Source organism: Sus scrofa, chromosome 1 (genome assembly GCF_054392235.1).
Source record: "Sus scrofa isolate SSC_HxYL_T2T_F1_AM1 chromosome 1, Sscrofa_HxYL_maternal_Yorkshire_Landrace_v2.0, whole genome shotgun sequence".
NCBI lineage: Eukaryota > Metazoa > Chordata > Mammalia > Artiodactyla > Suidae > Sus > Sus scrofa.
In genome coordinates, this window is record NC_139383.1 from 289,238,915 (window position 1) to 289,262,347 (window position 23,433).

Below are 23,433 nucleotides of genomic sequence, written 5' to 3' on the forward strand. Positions count from 1 at the left end.
CACCTCGGGCCATGAAATTGTCAGCTCGGTGCCCCCGGCAGGGATGGTGTGGCCGGGATGGCCACGGGAGCCTCGCCTGAGGTGGCTGCCTCTGCCCCACCCGGAGTTCGTTCGGAGTGTGGCTCAGGGAGGTGGAGCTCCGGCCACCCCGGGGCCCCCACGGGGGCTGATGGAAGGCCTGTGGCTCATGCTCCTCCACCACAGCCGAGGGTGATTTTGCTCAGGGTCACGCTGGTCCACGGCCCATGTGCCAGGAGCGGCCCCATTCAGGGACAGAACAGGGAGGGGGCAGTGGGGCCCGTATGGGGCACTGGCTCCCAGTCAGTGCTTCCTAAATGTTTGCCGAAGGACACATCCAAGAGGAGGGGGAGGGGGCCCACCAGGTGCCAGGCCCTGTCCTTGGAGAAGCCCCCTCCCATGTTTGTGTCACTCCTTGGTGATGCTGTCACTTCCACAAACAGGCAAGGGCTCACTGGCTCCTCAGGAGACTCCCTCGACCTGGGACCTGGGGGGCAGACCGAACCCTGACTGCAAGGCTGGGCCCTGTCCCTCTCCCGGGAGCTGGCCACCTGGGAAGGTCACGGTGGGATGGGGCCAGAGTTAGCCAGGGCTCCCCCCACCGCGGATCCTCCTCCTTCAGAGGCTCAGAGCCATGGGCAGTGGGAACTGGACCCGGGCTGGGAAGGTCCAGGTGGGACAGCAGCGGGGGGAGGACAGTATGGAGGGGGCGCTGGCCAGAACCGGCCGAGGCCGCGGCCACCTTAAAACACTAGGCAGCGGAGGGAGGCTGAGCGGGCAGGCGGGCAGTGGGGGCGGGGCTTCCAGCTAATTCATTAAAATGTGTCGGGGAGCGTGGGAAAGAGGAGAGTGTTTCTTCCCAGCAGCCCAGACACCTGGTAGAAGGGCCGAGCGGATAGAGATCAAATAACAAACACTCAGCCCCGGGCCAGCGGCCGCCGAGCCCCGAGCGGAGGAAGGACGGCCGCCCGGGGCAGGAACTGCAGCAGACAATCGCTGTGGCAGCACAGCCTGGCACCGGCCGCGGCCCACCCGTGGGCCTGGTGTCTGACCCCAGCCAGAGAGGGGCCTGAGGCCGTCCCCAGGAGAGGAGGGCACCTTCCTCAGGGCTTGGGCCCCGGCGGCCGGCAGTGAGCGCCCGGAACAGGTCCCGATCAGCTGCCCTCTCCTCTTCCGGAGGCCTGCACAGGGCACAGGGCAGAAGGGCAGGCTGGGGCTGGGGCTGGCCCTGCTGGGCTGGGGGCACCCAGAAGGCCGCAGTCTCTATCTCCCGCAGCCTGGGGTCCTGGCCTCTCCTTGGCTCCAGCCTCTGTCTGCCAAGGGCCGGCGGCCACGGCAGGGCTAGCCGGGCAGAGCGGTCTTCAGGATGCAGCTGGGCTGGGAAGCCAGTCGGCACCCCCGCTGCTTCCTCTTAACCCAACGGGGGAAGGAGTGTGGTGAGGCTGCCGCCCCAGGACAGGACATGGGCCAGAGGTGCTGCTCCAGGAAGCAGCCCCCCAGCCACAGAGGGTCCCCTGTTCACCTTGGCACCCCTGCCTGACCCTCAGGCTCAGCAGTGACCTCGGGGCGGAGGGAGGCCAGAGGGGCAGAGCGGTCCTCACACACGGCCCTTGTCCCGGGCTGGCTTTCCTCTGTGGAGCCATGCAGCTGGCCCCGGATTGCTGGGGTGCTGAGTGGGTCAGTGCCTGGCACGCAGTGGGGCTCAGAGGTCATGGCCATCCCTGGCATGGTCAGGAACACATGACGAGGCAGAGACTGGCATGGCACTCCCCATGCCCTCTGGGGCTGCAGACGCGCCCCTGCGGAGAGGCGGCCCCTCCCCAGCCCCCCAACCCCCAGGCTTCCGCCTGGCTTCTCAGCCAAATCTGAGCTGGTTTCCGCTCGGGGCAGGAAGGCCAGGAAAGGGATGTGAGCCAGGGTGGGTGCGCGTTCCTGGGGGCGAGCCAGGAGGAGGCAGGCAAGGGCAGGACGCTGTCTGGGCCCAGGCCCGCCGCTCTCGGGAGCCCTGACGTGGCGGTCTCCCCCCCTACTCCACCTGGCAGCCCCCAGGGGCTCTCTGGGGCAGTGGCCGGTCTGAGCCTTGGCTTCCTGCAGAACAGCGGCTTCCTGCTGTTGTGACGAGAAAGGCTCAGAGCTCGAGTTCAGGTTTCTCTACCAAGGGGAGGCCACCCATCCCTGACCCCGGGGGAGGGAGAGAGGCCGTGTGGGGTCACATCCCGGCCGGCGAGGGGGCCAGAGCAGTGGACTCAGGGCTGCTGCCCCCCACCTGGCTAGGTCAGGGCCTGTTCTCCAGGAAGGGTCCCCAGGGTCCCTGGATCACTGGAGTTTGAAGTCCCAGGAGGGTCTGGGCTGGGACCCTAGGGCCTGCTGGAGGGGGGGCAGGGACGAGCATGTCCTGCATGGCCTGGAGGCCTGGCCTTTGTCCTGAGAAGGCTGGGGAGCGGGCGGAGGCGGGGGGCCATCCAGCCTTGGGGGCCTGTTCCCCCCAGCCCAGCCCTCCGGCCCCACTGAGCTCTCGCAGATCTGGGGGGCCGCCCTGGGCCAGCCCTTGGCCTTCGCCCAGGCCACATCCCCCTGGCAGGCGTGGCCTTCCTGCCTCCTGTGTGCCTCATTGCTGAGCACCAGGCCTTCCCGGCCGAGTGTCCAGGGACAGAGGCGGGGCCGAGCGTGCGCAGGTGCGCGGGGTGAGCGGTACCCAGGGGAACGAGTCCACCGGCAGCATCTCTGCAGCTTTTCCACTTTTACTGTTGGCTGCCCGGGCCCTCAGCAGGGCTGGGGGCCTCAGGAGGGGCTGCCAGCCGGGCCCAGGGCTTGGCTCGGCTCGGGGATGCCAGGGGCCATTTGCAGGATGTCTCGGAAGTTGGCGGCGACTCGGCGCAGGTGGGAGCCCTCCCAGAAGACTTTGCCGCAGCCCGTGCAGCAGTAGAAATGCCGCAGCCCCGGCCGCCGCAGCACACCCGCTGGGACCCCTGAGAGCTGCAGCTGGGCGCCGCTGCCCAGTGTGGCCGGCACGCGCGTCTGTAGGTCTGCCTCCTCCAGCCAGCGGCAAGGGGGGTCATAGGTGCAGGGCCCTGGGGGCTCCTCTGGGGCTGAGCCTGGACAGGTGGAAGCAGCCACCCTGAGCCCCCAGCCCTCGGGCACGCGCCACCCCCCATTTCCCTAGCAGACCCCCCACCACCACCCCTGCCCCGGCCTCGTCCTACCCAGGCAGCTCTGGTTCACAGGTCACCGTCCTTCTCTCTTCCTCGCCCTCCCTGGCCTCCCGCCCCAGGCACAGGGACCTCCCAAGAGTGGTCCTCTCTGCCTCCTCTTGGGGTGGGCCCAGGTGCCAGGTCCACGTGTCCTTGGCGGGTGGTCCCAGGACTCACCTGTCTCCAGCTCATCCTCGCTTTGGGCGGCCTCCTCGCCTGTCAATCAAGGATGGCAGGGTCTATTGCAAGGACAGGCTGGCGGCCCCAGCACCCACAAGGCACCTCGAATCCGAGTGCCCAGCCTCACCCCCACCCTCAGCAGAGAGAGTAAAGGGCAGGGGGCCAAGGGTTTGGGTGCCAGCCCAGTCACCTCCCACGGGAACGTGCACCTTGGGACTGTTCTTGAGGCTCAAAGGTCCTTGGGAAACATGTTTTGGGCGCAGATCTGCCTGCCGATTAGGGCACTTGGGGGCCTGAGAACTGGCGGGCAGGGTGGGGCGGGGGCGGCCCGTCCGTGGCGATGAGCCGATAAGCCCACAGCCAAGGAGTGGGTTTCGCAACCAGCCTGCACCGGGGGGGGGCGGGCAGGGCCCAAGGGACCCGTGGGAGCTCAGGGTGCCAGGACAGACCCTGGAAGGCAGCTTCCTCCTGACTCCATGAGAGGGCCCCGTCCCCACAGAGGGCACGGGGTGACGGCCAGGCGGGCAGCCGAGGGGGGGGTCAGTGCAGGACAGAAGCACTGGCCCGCAGGCGGGCGGGAGAAGTGTCCCCCAGGCCCCCTGTCCCTCGTGATCGCTCAGCAAACACTTCTTCTGCAGATGGCCCCAGATTAACTGCAGCCGGGACCCGAATGGACAAGGCCCCCAGCCCAGCCCTGCGGCCTCTCTGGAGCGCAGCGAGGGCGCGACCTCCATCTGGCCTCCCTGTCTCATCCCAGGCTGTCTGGCCCTGGTCCTTACCTGGCAGCCCCCAAGACAGCAGACCGCTCACCAGGGTGCTGCTCAGGCCGAGTGTGAGCCTCTGGGTTGGGTGCTGGGGGCTCAGAGAGGCCCTCCCCTCCCAGGCCTCAAGCTTGCCGTGGCCACGCCAAGGCTGCCCAGGGCCAGACGAAAGCTGGTCCGACAGTTCCCCTGCGGCTCAGCGGCCCCTGCTCTGGCCCCAAACCTCACAGGGAGGTGGGGCACAGGAGCAGCCACGAGAGGACGGGTCCTGGAGAAGCACCGGTCCCGCCCTCGCCCGGGGAAACCTGCCTTGGGGGCCGGGGGCTCGTCCTGCTTCCGCTCACCCAGACTCATCTTCCTCCGACGGCGCAGCGAGGGACCGTGATCACGCGCACAAGTGAACGCACGAGTGCTCTGCGTGTGCCTGGGCCCACCTGCGTGTGTGCGTGTGGGAACAAGTGTGTGTGGGAGTGCGTGTGCCTATGAGCATACACATGTGTTCTCGTGTCAGGTGTGTACACGTGTGTGCCTGTGCCCCCCTGTGTGGGGGAGGGGAGCCGGTGGCTAGGCAGAGCCCACTGGGGAGAAAGTGGGGGACGCTACCCCAGAGGGGCCCCGAGTCTCAGCACACAGAGAGGAGCAGAGGCCCTGAACACTGCTTCCCCCGCCCCCCGCCGCCCGTGCCTCCCCAGCCACCCCTATGGGTGAGCCCTGGAGGACCCAGCAGCTGGGCCGCGGGCCACAGACACCGCACCTGAGCGGGGCACACTCTCACCTGTCCTGCCGGGGCCTTCGCGGTGCCCACTGAGCCTCACGAGCTGCTTCATCATGTCCTTGGAGACCTTCAGGTACTGGTCACAGTTACAGGCCTGGGGACAGAGGAGGTGCTGAGGCCGGGCGGGCCCTCTGTCCCTCTGCTCCCGGCCCTGTGCTCCTCATAGCTCTGGGTCCGCCCGGGAGGTTTACAGAGGCCAGTGACACATTCCCTTTCTCTCCTGCAGGAGCGCGGGACACCCCGTTTCCTGGCAGCTCTCCCTGATTGCATGGGCTCCTAGTGGGCCCTGGGCGGCCTCTTCCAGCTCCTAAGACCGTACAGGACTCTGCCATCACCCAGGGTGTCCTCCCCAACCCCAGAGTCAAGCCTGGGCTCCCCCTGATGCTTGGCCTTGCTGGGGGACACAGGCTCAGCGTCAAAGGGTTAGGTTGGGCAGCCCCACAGCTGCTCTGACCCCTCAGCCCATCTTGGGGCCACATGAGTGTCTGTTTGTCACTAACACCTGGGGCTTGCCCCTGCCTCAGAGGCTGCATGGTCTGGCCCCTGCTGGGCACCAAGTGTGTGCGGGGTCTGGAGCAAAGCCACTCTTGCCTCCAAGCAGGGGCCCTGTGCAGGTGCTCAGCTCAGTTCCACTGGCCTTCCGGTCCTTGGGGGGGGGGGTGGGCGCAGCTGTGGCAGACCATCCTGCCCTTGCAACCTGTGCCCCCGGGGCCACTCTGACAGTCACTGCCCAAGGGAGGCTGAGCTGAGAGCAGGAGGGCCTCCCCGCCATTGCCATCTTGGCAGGGGAGTGAGCCGGTCCACAGAGGGGCAGGGGCTGCGATCTATGCGCAAGTGATGGCTCCTGGCCCTCCTCGCCGGGGTTTTTTGAGCCCTGCCAGTGCCCTGGATATCAGGGCTCCTGGGGTGGGCTGTAGGCAGTGGCCACAGGCCCCTGGACCCACAGGGGGAGCTCTGCCCTGCCCCCACACGCCATGGTCTCACGGGCCTTTCATCAGTGAGCTGTTCTACCTGTGGCCTCGCCTCCAGCATCACAGCCCTAGGGGGTTGGGCAGGGGCCCAGGCAGGACGGCCTCTGCTGGCAGGCTGTGGCTGAGGCCTCCCCTCCCCCAGCAGACTCTAGGCTGGCCTCTGGCCCCGAGAGACCTCTGTGGGCTTTGCCCTCCTGGTTGCAGGTCCAGGGCTCCAGGGGCCGGCGTGCAAGCAGAACCCTGGCTGCAGGTCAGTCACCCAGGTCCAGCTGGGGAAGAAGCTGAGAATAGGCAGGCAGTCCAGCCACTGGCCACTGCCCAGGGCTGCCTGACAGAGGCCCCCGCTCTCCCCGTCCGGGTCACTGGAGGGGACACCGGCAGGTGTGAGAGGGACGATGTAGCGGGAGGAGCCTGTGGCAGGTCGGCCAGCCTTCCCGCGACTGGGCGGGGCCGCCAGCTCATGCTGACTCACCTCGCAGACAAACGCCTGCTTGCTGTCCGCAAGGGCCTGGCCCCACCCTCGGGAACCACCGGTGCTAGTTTTCCCACGGCCGCTGCCCACTGTCGGGCCTTGCCGTCACCCCAATAGGGCCCTGCCCCCACCCCCACTCCTGGCCGGAAAAGCCGGTTCTGAGCCGTTGGCCCGCCCTCTGCCCTGAGGTCCCCTCTGTGGGAAGGCCCAGCACCCGGGCCTCCCTGCCCATCTCTTGTCCACCCCAGGGTCCAGCGACCCTTGCCTGACCACCTGCTGGGGGTGGTGCACCTGTCCTCATGGGGCTTTGGCTGAGTGCGTGCCTGTCTTGCTTGGGCTTGCACTCAGCCAGAGCCCCTGGAGCTGCAGGGCTGCTGGGGCTCCCTGGACACGAAGGGATGGGGCTTCCTGCTTCCCGTGTTGAAGAAGGGGCTTCCGAGGGGCTGTGTGGCTCACGGTCACACTTCTGGCTGCTGCGGACCCCACACCAGGGTCACCCAGCCTCCCCTGGCCCATGGGGTGTGTACAGGTGGTGTCTACACCACGCCCACTCCCTGCGTGGCACACAGACCCCAGCCTGGGGCGCCAGCCGATCTTGTGGGTCTTGCCCGGTCTCTGGGCTCCCATCTAGTCCAGGAGCCTGAGGGCGGGCGGGGCCAGCCTCCACCCCCAGAGCCTGGCTGCGTGGGATGGGCCAGGTGAGTTGGGGGCAGGAGAGGCTGGGAAGGTTCCTGACTCCCCCGTCCCAGGGGTCCACCTGCACGGCTGGTTCCCACGGCGGCTTGGAGCCTACACCCCCCCCCCGCCGCCTGCCAAGCCAGGGCATGACTAGGCACTGCCCCAGGCGGGGGCACGAGCCGAAGGTGTGAGCCAGGCTGCCTCCCTGGGGCTGGGCTGCCAGCAGGCACTGGGAGACTTCGGGTTCCTCCGGGACTGAGACTCGGGGAGGGGACAGCTGGAGGGCTGTGAGGGTCGGTTCCCAGGAGCAGGCCTGCTCTCAGCTCTGAGCGAGCAGTCCCAGCCACACCTGCCCAGGGGAGTGACCGCAGCCTGCAGAGCCATAGCAGCGCCAGAGGTAAGGTCATGGCGCCTGTCCTGAACCATGCGTCCCCACACATCCTGGGTGCGCACTGGCTGTGGTCCCTGCTGTCTGCTGGGCATGTGCCAGAGAGTGGAGGGCCGGTACACAGGTGTCAGGAGTGGGGAGAGCCAGGGCAACAGCGGGTGGCAGGAGGGCCGGGAGGTGGAAGGGTCCCTTGCGCGGAGCCCACCGCCCCTCCCAGAGCTGAGCGGCAGAGGGCCAACCGGCTCAGACCTGCCTGTAAACACCCTTGAGCCCCCCTAGCCCTGGGCCTCACAGAGTGGGGGGCCAAGGGAGAGGGGAGGGCGGGAGATGAGCGGCACCCGGGACCGCCAGGGCACAGGGCGTGAGAGAGCACCAGTGCTCCCAAGGGGGAAGGGCGGCAGGAAGTGGCCTTTCCAGGCTGGGAGCCTAGGGAAGGGCTGGCCTCTGAGGAGGACCTGGGCCGGGCTCCCCGGGTTGGCCGGCCACCACAGGACTCCTGAGCCCCCACCCCTGCCCGGCGGGCCCCCCACCCGGCGGGAGCCAGGCCCGATCTGAGGTGTGAGGTGCGGTCCGTCTGGTGGCCAGGCCCCGGGAACTCCAGTCTGGGACCTCCGACCCCACAGCCAGGAGGGCGGGGGCTGGAGCTGAGTGAGGAGCTGTGACAGACCCTGGGGTAACCGGCCATTTCTTGCTCATTTAGGGCAAATTTACAGCAAAGCACAAAAAAGCAGCAGAAAGTGGCCACTGAGCGAGAAGGGCGTTTCTAGCACCTTCCCACATACCTACACATGGCTAGGCTCGCTCACACCCGTGTCACAAGAGCGGGGGACACGGTGGGTCTCAGCTTCAGGACACCAGTGTCACTGTTCCCAGCGCCCTGCAGCCCGTTTGGTCCCTGCCAAGTGCCACCCCCTGCTGTCCTCACTTGTCCTGAGACTGCTGGGTCCAGAGGCCTGCCTGGGCCAGCTGTGCACCAATGACCCCCAGAGCTACCCTAACAAATGGTGCTGGGTACAGGGCCGAAGGGCTGGTATGAAAGCGCCCCGGCCTGGGGGCGGGCCTGACACCTCGCCTGTGGCTGAAGGGGCGGAAGCAATTAGGTGCCCCCCGCCCTGGGTCTGCTCCACACCCTCTCTCCCACGCAGTCCTGTCCCGCAGCACTTCGAGGCGCCCCAGCCATCAGCCCAAAGACAAGGTGGCCGGGTCCACAAGGCACTGAGGGCCCGGCCCTGGGCTCAGGGCTGGGGGTTGGGGGAGCCACCCACTGGGGGGGCTGGGGACGCTGTGGCTCCCCCCCCAACAGCTGAGACCCCAGGTATCTGTGGAGAGCAGCCCCAGCCAGGCAGCCAGGGGTACACGCGGGCAGAAGGGCCAGGCCCCAGGGATGTGCGAGCTTGGGACCGTATCTGCATGGAAAGGATTTCAAACCTCATGGATTTCTTCTGACCCATGAAGGGAGCTTGAGCCCCCCCTACCCGTGGCCTCTGCCTCCATGGCACTGTGGAGAGCGGGGCTGGCAGCCCTGCCCCCAGGCCCAGGAAGGTCAGTTCCCCCAGGTCCAGCCCCTCCCCCACCCGGCCGCTGCCTGGCCCCTTTGTGGGACCGCAGGCAGAGGGGAACGGGCCTCCAGAGCTGTCGCACGCGGGGGTCAGTGGCCAGGGGTGCAGGGCCGGCAGGGCGTGGGGAACCCCGACAGGGCCGGGTCTGGGCGGGTGCGCCTCCTGAGGGCCCAGGCCCTTGGAGGGAAGAGCACCAGCATCAGCTGAGCGTGTCAGGGGCGTGAACACAGGGTGTGTGTGACTGTGTCAGGTGAAGACCACTCCCCGCCGCCCTGAGCAGCCTGCACTGGGCAGTCAGGCTGGGGGGGGGGGGGAGTCCTGATGGAAAGAGCCCGCCTCTCCGAACAGGGGGAGGGGACAGTGGCGTTTGGGACAATGGGAGGAAAGCAGCGTTTCAGGGCCTCAGAGCAAGGATCAGCATGGTGTCCAGGACGCCACATGGAGATACTGGGCCTGAATGACGCCCCACCCGGCCAGGGACACGTGGGAGGGTCTGAGCCCCTCCCTCAGGCTCTCAGGGGCCTGCAGAAAGGACAGGAGGGTGGGCCCCTGGCCCAGGGGCCATTCCGCACCCTGGCCATGTTGGTTCCCTCAAGCCTTCACCCTCTCCCTCTTTCCACGTGCCGCAGCCCAGGGCCACGCCCGGTGGGACAGTTGGGCTGACAGCCCCGCACCCGCTAAGGCTGTCAAGACAAGACCCCACATCCCGCCCGCCCATCCTCCCACCCTGTTTCCTGGAGGCTGACATGGGACAGTCACAGCCCCCCCCCCAGGGGGCCAAGGAGAACGTGGACTAAGATGTGGATTCTGATAAAGGTGGGATCCTGCTGTGAAGCCCACGTTTAGCAGGGCTCTGGCCTTGCACTGGCGGGGCTGTGAAGAGGAGCAGAGGCAATGAGAGGCCGGGAAGCCACCTCCTTGTCAGTGGGTGCTCTCTGCCCCCAAGCACAGCCGGCATGGCTGGGGCCCCTGGGTCTCTCCGCGAGGTGAGGTGGCTGGGGAGCCACACACTCTGGGTTCAATCAGAGAATCCGGGCTAGATGACACCCTCTGGGCTCACGCCCCAGCTGGTCCCCATCGCCCTCGGCCCCCTCGGCGCCTCCCCTCGGCGGCGGCAGCGGCGGCACAGGCCCCCCCCTTCCCCAACAACCCCCCTGGGGCAGCCAGCACACGGCCCCGTGGTCCGCAGGCACCCACAGGTGGCCACACCTCCACCGTCCCCGTCCCGTCCCGAGCAGCTCTCGGGAGGCGCCCCCTTCCCGGGGCTCCCGGGCACCCCCAGCTCAGCAGGCGCAGGCCGTTCCCAGACGGGGGAGGGGCGCGGGCCGTGAGAACCGCCGGCGGCGGGCGCGTGGGAAAGCGGGAGGAGGGGCGGCGCGGAGGGCGGGGCGCGCCTGGGAACGGCCCCCGCCCCCGCCGGCCTTTGAAAGGGCCACTCAGGGCGCCCGGCCCAGATTCAAAAGCAAACGGCTCCTGCCCGCCCGCCAGTCCCGCGCCGGGCGGGGCCGGGCTGCCCAGGGCCGGTGGGCGGGGCGGGGGGGGTAGGGCGCCAGCCGGCGGGGTGGGGAGGGGAGAGGCTGGGAGAGTTGGGGAGGGGCTGACGCAGCGCAGGCCCAGGGGCAGCCCTCCCCGCAGACAAGTGGCGCTGGGGCCCTTAGACAGCAGGTGGCAGGCCCTGAACCCAAGCCCTCCTCAGTCAGGCCTGCACTAGAGGCGGGGGACAGTTCCTCCCGCCTCCCCTCGGCCCTCCAGAGGGCGGTGGTATTCCCGGGATTGGACTGGGGGCCTGGAGGACTTCCTAGAGGAAGTGACATCTATACCAGGGCTCGGCAGAGTTCCCGTTGTACCTCAGTGGTAACAAACCCGACTAGTATCCATGAGGACATGGGTTCAATCCCTGGCCTCGCTCAGTGGGTTAAGGATCTGGCGTTGCTGTGAGCTGTGGTGTAGGCCGGCAGCTGTAGCTCTGATTCGACCCCTGGCCTTGGGAACCTCCATATGCTAAGGGTGCGGCCCTTAAAAAAAAAAAAAAAAGATATACTGGGGCTTGGCATGGGGTTCCTGCTGTGTTGCAATGGGATCCGTGACATCTCTGCGGCACTAGGATGCAGGTTTGATCCCTGGCCTGGCACAGTGGGTTAAAAAGGATCTGGTGTTGCCACAGCTGCTGCGTGGGGTGTAACTGTGGCTCCAATCTGATCCCTGGCCTGGGAACCCCATGAGCCTCGGGGTGGCCAAAAAGAAAAAAAGTAAATAAATGCACTGGGGCTTGGGACGCCGGGGGGGGGGGGTGCTGCAGGAGCTGGGGTGTGATGCAGGCCCCGTGAAGTTGTGGAGGGCTGGTGGGGACAGCAGGCTGGCACAAGTGGGGGGTGGGTGTCCCGGCTACTTCCCTCCCCCGACACCTGTACCTCCTGGAGTGTGCTTGCCAAGGTGGGGGACGAAGCAGCAGCCCCAGCCTGAGCACAACCCCCCCTTCTCGGAGGGACCCCCACATCGCACCCTCTCCCACACAAGCCCCCACCTCTGGGGAGGAGAGCAGGGCTCCTTCTCCTGAGGCCCCTCCCTGTCCCTGGCTGGCCAGGGCACACCCACGCCCCAACTTGCCCAGGGTAAGGCCCCACCAGCCACCCTGCTCCCCTGTGGATGCCCTGTCTCCCCTGGGAGACGTCTGGGGGCTCTACTTGTCCCAAATGTACAGTGGTGGACTCTCCACCAGTGGCCCTGCCCCTAGGGTGGTGGGTGCACAGAGTAGGGCTGCCTAGAGGGACAGGGGGGAGGGCTGTCCCACACCCCAGCCAGGGACGGGGAGGTGGCGTGACACAGGCCAGCTCCTGCTGCCTGCCCACCCACAGGGCGCCTCACTGCACCTGCCATCGAGCCAAAGGTCACTGCCCTGTTAGGACAGGGATGGAGGAGACACGGCCCGGCAGACCCTGCTCTGTCACCCCGAGGACCCTCCCTGGACCCAATCCCCAGGGGCCCATGGCGTCCTCTACCTGCGGCCTCCTGCTCCTGAGGCTGGCCAAGCCTGTCCCGCCCCCTCCCTCCAGGCCTGACTGGACAGCGGGCCCTGGGCCTAGTCACCTCGCCTCAGACCCCAGCAGGAAGGGGCGCAGGGTGGGGGCGGGCGCTTTCCTGGAGGGCTGCTCGGTCCTGCAAAAGCAGCCGTGGGCAGCGGTCTTTAGGGGCACCAAAGTCTGAATTTCACACAATTCAGTTTGGGGGCTGTGTGTGCTGAACTGGGGTAGGGTGGGCGAGCCCCTCCCTGGCCGTGGAACCTCAGTGTCCTTCAGACCGACGGGATGCCCGCCCCCGGCCACTGCGCAGGCCTGGTCGGCACCCTGTGCCCCTCACACCGTGTTTCCTTAGAGCCCAGTGAGCGGGGTTTCGAGCTGGCCTCTGATGTGTCTGCCCTGTTCTGTGGCCGGGCCTCAGGGAGTGGGATGGTGACAGCAGCCAGCAGAGGCCCAGAGCAGAGGGCTGGAAGGCCTCAGACTTTGTGTTTTGGGCATTGGGCATCTTCTTGCTGCCCGAGGTGGCTGGTCCTGGGGCACCCTCCCCACAGACAGACACAACAGGAGGAAGGAGCCAGGCCCCGGGTGGACGCCTGGCCTGAGCTGGGCACTCACACACCTGAGCTCCCTGGACGCTGACCAGCAGGTCCCCTGGCCCAGGCGGCTCCCAGGGCCTTGTCACACATCTCTGGACATGGGGCCCCCGTGGCACGGTTAGAACCCCACGTGGGCAGGCAGTGCTGGCTGACCGCCAGCCGGCCCTTGTCCAGGGCAGCCCTGCTTCAATGTGAAGGATGTGGGTGTGGCTGTCACGCCAGCCCAGGACCCTTCCTAGAGAAGCAGGGCTCCCCAGGCCAGTGGGTCTGCTGGGAACCACGGCTGAGCTCTGGACGAGGCCCAGGACTCTTCTAGGAGAGAAGGGGCAGGGAGGGAGCCTGCAGGCTGCGGGGAGGGCCCCATGAGGTGATCAGCTGGGCCCAGCCGGCTCTCGCCTCCGGGGACGAGGCTGAGCTGGCTGATGGGGCTGGCACCCCAGCTGGCACCCTGAGTCCGGGGGCACTCTGGGCCCCAGCCTCTGATGAAACCTGCCCGGTAGCACCCCCCCCCCGACCCTGGAGGCCTGTGACAGCACCACAGCCCCCATGCCGGCTGCTCCCTACCCATCCATCTCCAGAGCCCCCATGGCCGGGCCCCCTGCAGCCTCAGGAGTTGGCGGCCCGGGGTCTCTCCCCACAGCCTTTGTGCCTGTGTGACCCCGGGGGCACCGAGTGTGGGAACGGGGCTGGGGGCGGCAGAGCACAAAGGCCGGGGAGGGGCGGGGTCAGCAGCCGCCAAGCCTCTTCCTGTCTGTCCCTACGTCTGCGTTGGCCATCAGGGAAGAGGGGGGTCTCCATGGCAGGGGAAACGCTGGGCATGGGTACCCCGGCTGGTCCCTGGGTCTGAGATCTGTGTCCCCCCCAACCACGGGCCTCTGATTTGTGGGTGTGGACACTGAGGGGCAGCTGCCCCCGAGTCCCCCTCACACTCCCAGGCTCCGAGGACCCCCTGCTTGCACCATTCCCATGCCAGAGGTCGCCTAGGCGGCATCCTTGCCCTCTTCGGGCCTCTGTCTGGCCCTGGGGTCTCCCAGGCGCCTGGGAGCTGACCCCCAGCCTCTAGCGCCGCAGGCCCCTCCTGCCCAGCACCTGCTCCTGGGGACCCTCGGCCAGCTCCGCTGAGCTCCCTGGGGGGGGGGGGTGGCTGTGCTCCTGCAGGGGCCTTCCCTCCCACTGCCCGCTTCCAGGGGCCCCCAGGACACCCCCCACGGAGGGCCATAGCCCACTGCCCACCATGGCGGAGGAGCAGCAGAGGGACAGTAAAATAGACGTTATGCCCGGGCATATGTGGGTTCCCGCCTGAGCTTTTTTTGAAACCCCAGGGTCTTTGATAACATACTTTCCCATGGTGGCCGGCGATGGGAATGTCCGCTTGGCTGACGCTCCTGGTGGACAATCCAGGCCCAGGCCCGGTCGCCAGCATTGGGGTGGCCATGCCGCCCTCCATGGGAGGCTCACCACCCGCCCCCTGGGCTCCGGAGGCCGGCAGGACGGCACCTCCCTGCCGACAGAGGCCTCCGCCACGTGGCCAGGCCCCCAGCCCTCCGTCTCAATGCGGCCTCGCACCCTGATGCGCCGTGCGGAAGGCCACCGGGCTGGCTCTGGGAACGCTTCGTGTGTCAAGTGGGTTTTCCCTCTGGGAACGGCACCAAAATAGCAGAAGGAAGGAAAAGAAAATGGAAACTCAGCCTGGCGGCGGGGGCTCTCCAGGGAGGTGACCAGTCCTAGCCCGGCAGGGGCAGCAGAGGCTTGAGCCAGCATCCCGGGCACTGGGGCCCTCTGGGGGCGCAGGACAGGACCCTGCCGGCGGAGCACAGCACGGAGACCCGCTCCGGGTTGGTCTCAAGCGTGCTGCTCTCTACTGGCCAGCGGCCAGCACCCTCTGATGTCCAGAAGGGCTTAGGACTCACCCCGGCCCTGGCTGTGGCCCGAGGCGCAGAGCAGGGGTCTGCAGCTGCAAGGATGGCCTGGCCCTGTGCCTCAGGCCATCACCTTGAGGCATCCATGCAGCTCCCTTTCTTGGCATCCACCTGGGGGAGGACCGCTGGTGCACCGGGCAGGCTGTGAGAACAGCAGCTGCTTTGGCATCAGACGGGCTGGGGGCGGGCTGTGTGCAGGCTAAGCTCCTGGGGTTGGGCCGGCGACGCCACAGCCGGGCGCCCTGAGAGCAGGTGGCAGGAGCGTGGCCTGAGGCCCGCCTGGCCTGGCGTGCAGACGCCCCTGCGGTTCAGAGAGGGAGCCTCCCAACCTCATGGTCACCAGGACCCAGGATGCCTCTGTGGTGACCGAGGCTGGCTCAAGTTCAGAAATCCTAGCTTCTCAGGGTCCCCCTTCTCTGCCCACCTGGCCCAGGCACGCCGGCCATTTGGGGCCCCTGTGCACATGCCATTGGCCCCCCAGGGAGGGCCCTGCTCTGGGCACACCCGCCCTCCTTCCCCTGGGGCGGAGCCCAGCTGGAGGCTGCTGGACGGCTGTGGCCTCGGAGGCTCCCTGGGCCCTGGGACCCCCTTCCTGACAAAGGCCCACTGGGCTCCCACCTGCCACCCCCACAGCGGCCAGCCCCTCTTGCCTGGGCAGGTGCAGGACGTGCTCCAGGGGGCTCGCCTCCCCGCCCTGCAGTCAGAACACTCCACCAGGTCCCATCTGCCTTGGCGGGATGGACCCCAACACCTGCCCCCCGAGGCTGGTGTGCTTGCTGGCCCCCGTCAGGGTGCAGCTCTGACTCCCAGCCTGGCCCTCCCCTGGGCAGACCACATGCGGGGCTGGGCAGTGAGGCCGCGGAGGCACTTCCCACAACGGGCAGTGGCCGCCCTCTGAGCCTGGCCCTCGTAGGTCTGAAGGCTCTGGCTGCTCCCCAGCAAGTGGCTTTCTGGGGCGCCCATGGGGGTTTCCTCCCTGCCACCCAACTTCCTGTTTTCTCAGTAAGGTGCTGAGTAAGCTCATCACAAGGCCCCCTAGGCCCCGGAGGAGGTCCTGGGGTCTTTCCAGCACTTGTAGCCTTCAGCAGAGACACGGCTCCCATCCTTCAGAGGCCAAGGGCAAGGGCAAGCGCCCCCCACAGCCCACTTGGACACCGTCTGCCCTGGAGGGAGGGCAGGAGGCCGAGGTTCTGCACAGACGCCACCCAGGCTGAGTGGCGGGGGTACAAGGACCCGTAGCAGGGCCTTCCCTCCCACTGGGCGGGGGTGCTTCCCTGCCATCTTGGGGAAGGGCCGCGTGCACCCTGCATGGGGAGTCGAAGCTGAGCTTCCACCGAACAGCTGGGCTTGGGGGGCTGCTCCCAGTGCAACCCGCAGGCCTGGACCCAGAATGTTCTGGAAACGGCCTGTGCTCTGCACCTGGAGCCACCACAGCATGCCAGGACTGGCCCCTGCCCTCTCGGACCCCACAGCAGAGGGCAGCCAGGCCTCAGCCCTGCCACATCACCTCCCCTCGGCTGGACAGCTCAGCTTGCCTGGCACAGAGATGGCTCCCTGGCAGCCTAGGGCTCACACATTGGCCAGCAGGGGAGGGGCAGGGTGGTGCCCCCGCACTGGTGCCAGGCCCCAGGCCCCTGGCGGATCCTAACCCTGGGCTCGGTGGCCCCAACCAGGGGTCTCCTCACCCAGACCTTTCCAGACAGCAGGGTGCCCAGCAGCCCTCTGCGGCTCTAGGCCTTGCTTTCGGAGGTCCAGCCAGAGGCAGCTTCAGTGGGTTCCCTGCCCTCCATCCAGGAACCCCATGGGAGGCCAGCCCTGGGCCAGGAGGAGACTCCCAAACCTGAACAAACAGCCCCCCTAAGCTGCCCACTTTGGCCATGCAGGCCTGACGCTCTGCCACCTCCTTCCCAAAATGCACTGCCCCCACCCCCATACCAAGCTGTGACCGGGGACACCTGAGGCCGGGGGGCAGGAAGCAGAGATCAGATGGTGGCCACTGCTCCAATGAGCAGAAGTGCCAAGGCCATCCCGCCACCGCCAGGGCCTCGCTGGGCCTTGCCTGGCACAGAGGTGGCTCCCTGGCAGCCTAGGGCTCACACATTGGTCCGAGGCAGGCCTGGGGCACGCAGGACCCACCTGGCAGCGGCTGAAGATGTCGTCCTGGGTGACACGCACGTTGAAATGCCTGATCACGGCCTTCGCCTGCTGCTGGGCCTTGAGGGAGCAGTCTACCGCGAGGCAGCGCCCAGCCCCCAGCTGGGCCTGGAGCTGCGGACACGTGCAGCTGTTGAGCTGGGGGGTGTGGGGCACTCAGAGCCTGCCCAGCCCCCGCCCCCCCGCCCCCAGCTCAGGGGTCCGGGCCGGGGCAGAAACCCCCCTATCAGCCCCCCCCCCCGCAAGCAGACCCTGAAGGGGGGCAGCTTGGGAAGACGAGGCTCAGATGCAAATACCCTGTTGGGGGCTCACCTTGTGGTACGGTAACCCTGAGGTCAGGACAATCCTTCCCTCCTGCCTGGCAACCTGTGCCGGGGGGTCGGGGGGGGGAACCTGTAGTGAGGGCAGCGCCAGCTTCTGCGACCAGGGCTGCCGCCCCCTGCACCCCCAGAGCTGCCTCTGCTGAGCACCTGAGCAGCCACCACGTTCCCACAGCCTGAATCCTGGGCACCGCCTTCTGCCACAGATTTGGTCTCAGAATCACGCAAACAAAATTAGATTTAAAAAGCCATCTCTAAAACCCTAAAGAAGATAGAGCAAATGAACTGCGAAGACAGAAGTGTGCCTATTGACACGAGAGCACAGTGGCTACGGCCCAAGATGACAAGCACCCTGCAGTCACACTACCGCGGGCGGTAAAACCAACACGGCTACCCCGAAACGTTCGTGTGTGAGCTGCGACGTAACACAGACGGGGAAAGCTGGTGCGGCGAGTGTTAGAGCTCCCGGCGGGGAGAAAAAGGTTTGGGTTAAAGTCAAGGAGGTCGCCCAATAACCCTCGATCTGAATAGAAAGCTTCAAAGGTGTGTTACATACATTCGGTGTACATGACAGAGACTTAAAAGTATTTTATCACGCTGCCCACTGCGAAGGCCCGGAATCAAGACCCAACCCTGCAGCCCCGGCGCCCTGCACCCAGACTGGTTTCCAGATGGGTCTCATGCGAAGGGGAACCGGGGGACCCCAGGAGAAACAGCGGATTCGAGATCTGAGGCAGAGGGTGCACACCGCGGAGCTGGAACATCTCATTCGATCAGGAGGCCGAGAAGCCGCCGAGGTGTACGAGCATCCTGCCAAGTGGACTCAGAATCCGATGGAATCCCCGTGTGCCACAGGGCGCAGAGCGCACCTCGGAGTCACGGGCCGGCTATGGGACGTGATTAACGGGGTTCCTTCAGAGTCACTCCTCTCTCTTGGGAGCCTGGGAGGGAGGGGCCCGTCCACACCACCAGCACGGAAGGGCCGAACGCGGGAAAGAAGGCGCGGCGGGGAGGCGCCACAGTGACTCGGCGATGATTTCCTGGATGTGGCGCCGAAAGCACAGACAGCACCATTTAACAGAGATACACTGATTTCATGAATATTCAAAACTTTGGTGCGTCACAGGACACTCTCAAGAAGGTGAAAAGACAACTCACAGCATGTGGGTAAAAATACCTGCCAATCATGTGTCTGATCAGGAATGAACAACCGGCAGGCATAAAGAACTCCTACAACTCAACAGCAGAAGCAGCAAACGATGCCATCAAGAAGTGGGCAAGGACTGAAAAGACACGTCTCCAAAGAAGACACACAAGGGCCAGCGTGCTGGTGGGAAGACGCCCACCATCGCGAGTCATCAGGGAAATACGAGTCAAAGGGGTAAGAAGCCCCTTCGCGTCCATGAGGATGGCTGATGTTTTATTTTTAAAAAGGAAAGTAAGAGTTGCTGAGGATGGAGAAAGAGTCGGGAGCCCCGTGCCTTGTTCCTGGGAACGTCAACTGGCGGCGCAGCTGCTGCGGAAAACGGGACGGCAGTTCCTCAAACACTGAAACACAGAATTACCATGTGATCCAGCCGGGCCGCTTCTGGGTCCAGACCCCGAAGAACTGAAAGCAGAACCTTGAACAGAATCGCATCCGTCAAGGGACACAGCAGGAACATTATTCGTAAGAGTCCAAAGGTGGAAAGAACCGAGCGTCCATCAGCAGACGATAAGACCCGCGCACGCGCACACACGCCCATGTGTACAAGGGAATTCATTCAGCTTTAAAAGGAAGTAAATTCTGACACACGCGGCAACAAGGATGGACTCTGAACACATTATGCTCGGTGAAATGAGCAGACACAAAAAGACACGTTATTAACTGACTCCCCGAATTTGAGTCCCGAGAGGGTGGCTCTCAGAGAGACCGAAAGCAGAGGCGAGGCTCCCGGCGGCGGGTGAGGCGGGGGGGAGGCCAGTGGAGAAGGGCTGTGGGTGCGCAGAGGTTTTGTGCGAGACGATAAAAAATTTCTGCAAATAGGCCGCGGAGGCGGCTGCCTGCACCGCGAATGGACTCAAAGCCACTCACCCGTACACTTAAATCCAGTTGAAAGACCGCCTGTGCGTGTGTGTATTTTCCCGCAATCACAGCCGAAAGCAGTGACGCAAGTGGTTAGTCCGCTGCAGCAACGAAGGCCTGAGTCAATGTTACAGGAAAGAACAGAGCTGAGGTGCTCCCCGGCGGCCTGGGGGCTAGGGATTTGGAGTGCTCAGCGCTGTGGCGGGGGCTCAGTCCCTGGCCTGGGAACTTGCTCCTGCTGCAGGTGCTGCCAAGAACAAACACATACCCAACTGAAGTAAACATGAGGAGAGAAGCAAAGCAAAGGGCAGTCAAGAACGACACTGGGAGCGGCGAGGTCGGAAGGCCGAGGTCCCGAGAGCAATGGCAGGGGACCCTTGGCAGAGTCCTGCCCCACGGCATTTATTATAAACCCAGCCACGCCCTTCTTCAGGAGCGAGGGGAACAGGCTGCTCAGGGAAAAGTGATCCCCGTCAGCAGTCCCGGCAAAGGGCGTCCTCCAGGCGCTCCCGTTGCGGCTTGGCAGCAACGAACCCGACAGGGTCCATGAGGACAAGGGTTCGATCCCTGGCCCCGCTCAGTGGGTGAAGGATCTGGCATCGCCTTGAGCTGCGGTGAAGGCCACAGACACGGTGCGGATCCCGCGTGGCTGTGGCTGTGGTGCAGGCCGGCAGCTGCAGTTCCGGTCAGACCCCTGGCCTGGGAACCTGCATGTGCCGTGGGTGTGGCCCTAAAAAGACAAAAAAGGAGAGGTTCTTCTCCTCTCTTTTATTATTATTATTTCTTGGCTGTGCCCAAGGCAGGCAAAAGTTCCTGAGCCAGGGACTGCAACCGGAGCCCCTGCAGTGACAACGCCAGACCCTTAGCCCACTAGGCACCAGGGAACTCCTCAAAGGAAGTTCTTTTAGTAAAAAAGAGCTTTTCTTGGAGTGCATGTGCATGTCCACACATTACAAACTCTAAAAGCCACTGAATACATAAAATAATATGATGTCTAATTTTTAGAACTAAGAAAAACCACAATGTGTTAAAATCCTGGAAAATAGGAGTTCCCACTGTGGCACTGTGGGTTGATCTGGCATTGCCACAGCTGTGGCTTGGATTTAATGCCTGGCCCAGGAACTTCCATATGCTATGGGTGTGGCAAACAAACAAAAAAAAACAAACAAACCTGAAAAATAACAGCAGGAAAGATGGAAAGGGGGTGAGAAAGCTAAACTGAGCTAAGATCCCTGGATTAATCTTAACTTTAAACATTACTAACTGAAATACACATGCTAAAATTTCTAGGCTACCCTCTAAAAGAACAGAATTTATAACCGTCAAACGAATAGAGGGAAAAATAGAAACAGGGGTGAAAAGACAAAAGACTCAAGAAACAGGGAAAAAAGAAAAGAGAAGGTAGGACGAAGAGCACAAATTAGAACAGTGCAACGAAATACACATCATATCGGTAACGCACCATAAATGTAAATGGCCTAAACTAATACGTTGAAAGGCAAAGACTGTCAGACTGGGTTTTTAAAAATCCAGCTAGAAGCGGTTTATAAAGAAATACACCTAATATACAAGAGCAAGGTTGAAAGCAAGAGGGTGAGACGATGATACACAAACACTAAGCAAAGAATGCTGGCGACGTGGCATTAATACGAGCTCAAACAGACGTGAAGGCAAAGAGCGTCCCTGGAGCTAAAGAGCTTCACCCCAAACTTTAAAGAGCTCCACTCAACAAGAAGATGTCAGAATCCTCAAAGTGGTGTGCTTGCGCAACTAACAGCAACTTTAGAACATACAAAGCCAGTATTTACATGACTACAAGGGGAACTGGATGAACCAACCCACTGTCACAGGAGACGAGCAGAGCTCTCTTGGTCTTTGATAAAAGCAGTCAGAAAATAACCAGAGGATCTGCGCGAACCTCAGGTGAGCTTGATCTATTGCGGGTGTGGGAACAAGAGGGAAGGCACGTGCTGGGGCGACCACGGGTTCTGCTGCCGTCCCCACGGAGCAGGCATGAAAGGGTCATCCCTCCTGCCACAGAGCAGGTTTCACAGAGATGGAAGTCAGCAGTATACAGACTGTGCTCCTGGACTACAAGTCAGGTGGGTTAGAAACGGATTTTTAAAAGACTACTAAGGGAGTTCCCGTCGCGGCTCAGTAGGTAACAAACCCGACTAGGAACCATGAGGTTTCGGGGTCGATCCCCGGCCTCACGCAGCGGGTTAAGGATCCAGGGTTGCCGTGAGCTGTGGTGTAGGTTGAAGACAAGGCTCAGATCTGGCGTTGCTGTGGCTGTGGTGGAGGCCGGCAGCTACAGCTCCGATTGGACCCCTGGCCTGAGAACCTCCATGTGCCACCGGTGTGGCCCTAAAAGATAAAAGACAAAATAAATACATAAATAAAAGATTACTAAAAGCCTCCTAAACCCTAAGCTTTCTGAAACTGAAGATCAGCCTTCTAAGGAACTCTTAAGTGAAATTAGTAATTACAGCAGATGCCCAAAAATTATTAGAACTAAAAAGCAGTGAAAATACTACAGATCAAAATGGATGGAATGCAGTGAAAACAGTGCTTCGGGAAAAAATTATTGTCTTGAATGTTTACATCATAAAATTTAAAAGGCTGAAAATTAAAGAGCTAAGGACTCCACTTGTAAATAACCCCACGCAAGCAAAAGGAAGGAAACTATAAAGATAAGAACAGAAATTAATGCAATAGAAAAGATCAACAAAGCCAAATCCCAGCTACTTGAAAAGATTTACCCATTGATGAACCTCTGCCAGATCAAGGAAGGGGCGCGCCTGCCGGGGCCAAGCCTCGCGACGGAGACCTGGCAGCGCCGCGCACTGGATCACGGGGGGGAGCGGGCCCCCTCCAGAAAAAGACAGGAACTGCCGAAAGTGATTCAGGAAGATGCAGACCCCCAAGGAGTCCTGTTGCTATTAAATACAAAGAATCAGAAACTCCTAGAAATCCCCACTCCCCAAAGGCCAGGCCGAGGAGGCCTTGCATGACGTCAGCCAGTGTTGCAGAAGATAATCCAGAGGTCACCCGCGGCTGGAGAACGGAGACAGGAGGGGACCCCCGCCTGATTCACCAGGCGGAAGAGATGATGGCGGGAAGAGGAGTCTGACGGCAGATGGGGTCCGGCAGAGACAGCCAGCCGTGTGACACGCTGGCCTGGAGGGCAAGGTTGGCTCCAAATTTAAAGATCATGGGAGTTCCCGTCGCGGCTCAGCAGTCACGAACCCAATAATCCATGAGGATTCGGGTTCAATCCCTGGCCTCGCTCAGTGGATTAAGGATCTGGCCAGGGATTGACTCCGAGCTGCAGCTGAGACCTAAGCTGGATCCTTTAACCCCCCTGTGCCAGGCTGGGAATCGAACCAGCACTTGCACAGGGACCCAGGCTGCTGCCGTTGGATTCTTAACCCACGGCGCCACAGCAGGAGCTCCTAGTGCTGCCTTTTTTTTTTTCTTTTTGCCATTTCTTGGGCCACTCTCGCAGCATATGGAGGTTCCCAGGCTAGGGGTCTAATCGGAGCTGTAGCCGCCGGCCTATGCCAGAGCCACAGCAACTCGGGATCCGAGCCTCATCTGCGACCTACACCACAGCTCACGGCAATGCTAGGTCCTTAACCCACTGAGCAAGGCCAAGGATCGAACCCGCCACCTCATGGTTCCTAGTCGGAATCGTTAACCACTGCGCCACGATGGGAACTCCGTGCCTTTCTTTTTTTAAAAAAGTTTGTAAGTGGGTTAATGGGGCTCATCATGAAAGGTACAGAAAATGAAACCCAAAGCATAGCCCTTCTAGACAAAACAGCTAGTTCGTCTACTCGGGAGTTTTACCGGGAAAACGTAATTAGGAAAACTCCACAGGAGAGAAAATAAAAGAAGCCAGAGGGACCCGATCACTCTCATTGCTGGAAATGTCTCCCAGAAAGGACCTGAAGGCTGTACCTGCCCTGGACCCATGGCAAGTGTTAAGAGGACACACCTGCCCAGTTGTCCACAATGCTGTCCTGAGCCCACCACCCCTGAAATTACAGAAAACACGCACAGGTGACAGTAGCCCCCCTCCCCAAAGGCAGGAGCTCTGACCAGAGGGCACCGTGGAATCGGCGTGGGTAAAGCCTGCCCGTAACCACGCAGCGGCTCGAGCTGCAGCTCCCCAGGGATAAGCACCTCGGGTTCCTCCTCCCACGCGCCGCCCCCCCCCACCCCCGCCGGAGCGCCTGGGCCTGTGCCCTAAGCTCAGTCTGGGTGGGGCCGCCTCCACTTTCGCTGCCTCGACCCTGAGCTTCCCCAGTCGCTCCCGCTGCTGCGACATCTGAGGCGTCTGTTCCAGCAGCACCACCCTCCTAGC

At 63.5% G+C, this 23,433-nt stretch overlaps 1 protein-coding gene across 1 annotated transcript in view; it reads right to left on the reverse strand.

Annotated features, from left to right (window-relative positions):
* Positions 1 to 2,743: 2,743 nt before the first annotated feature.
* EXD3 (exonuclease 3'-5' domain containing 3) overlaps positions 2,744 to 23,433 on the reverse strand; it is a 57,300-nt gene continuing 36,610 nt past the window's right edge. The window contains exons 18-22 of the mRNA XM_085002038.1: positions 16,992 to 17,045; positions 16,662 to 16,817; positions 4,926 to 5,019; positions 3,387 to 3,425; positions 2,744 to 3,113 (exon numbers count right to left, since the gene is read on the reverse strand). Of these exons, the coding sequence (XP_084858164.1) occupies positions 2,800 to 3,113; positions 3,387 to 3,425; positions 4,926 to 5,019; positions 16,662 to 16,817; positions 16,992 to 17,045 (657 nt within the window). The 3' untranslated portion in view covers positions 2,744 to 2,799. The remainder of the gene's footprint in view (positions 3,114 to 3,386; positions 3,426 to 4,925; positions 5,020 to 16,661; positions 16,818 to 16,991; positions 17,046 to 23,433) is intronic.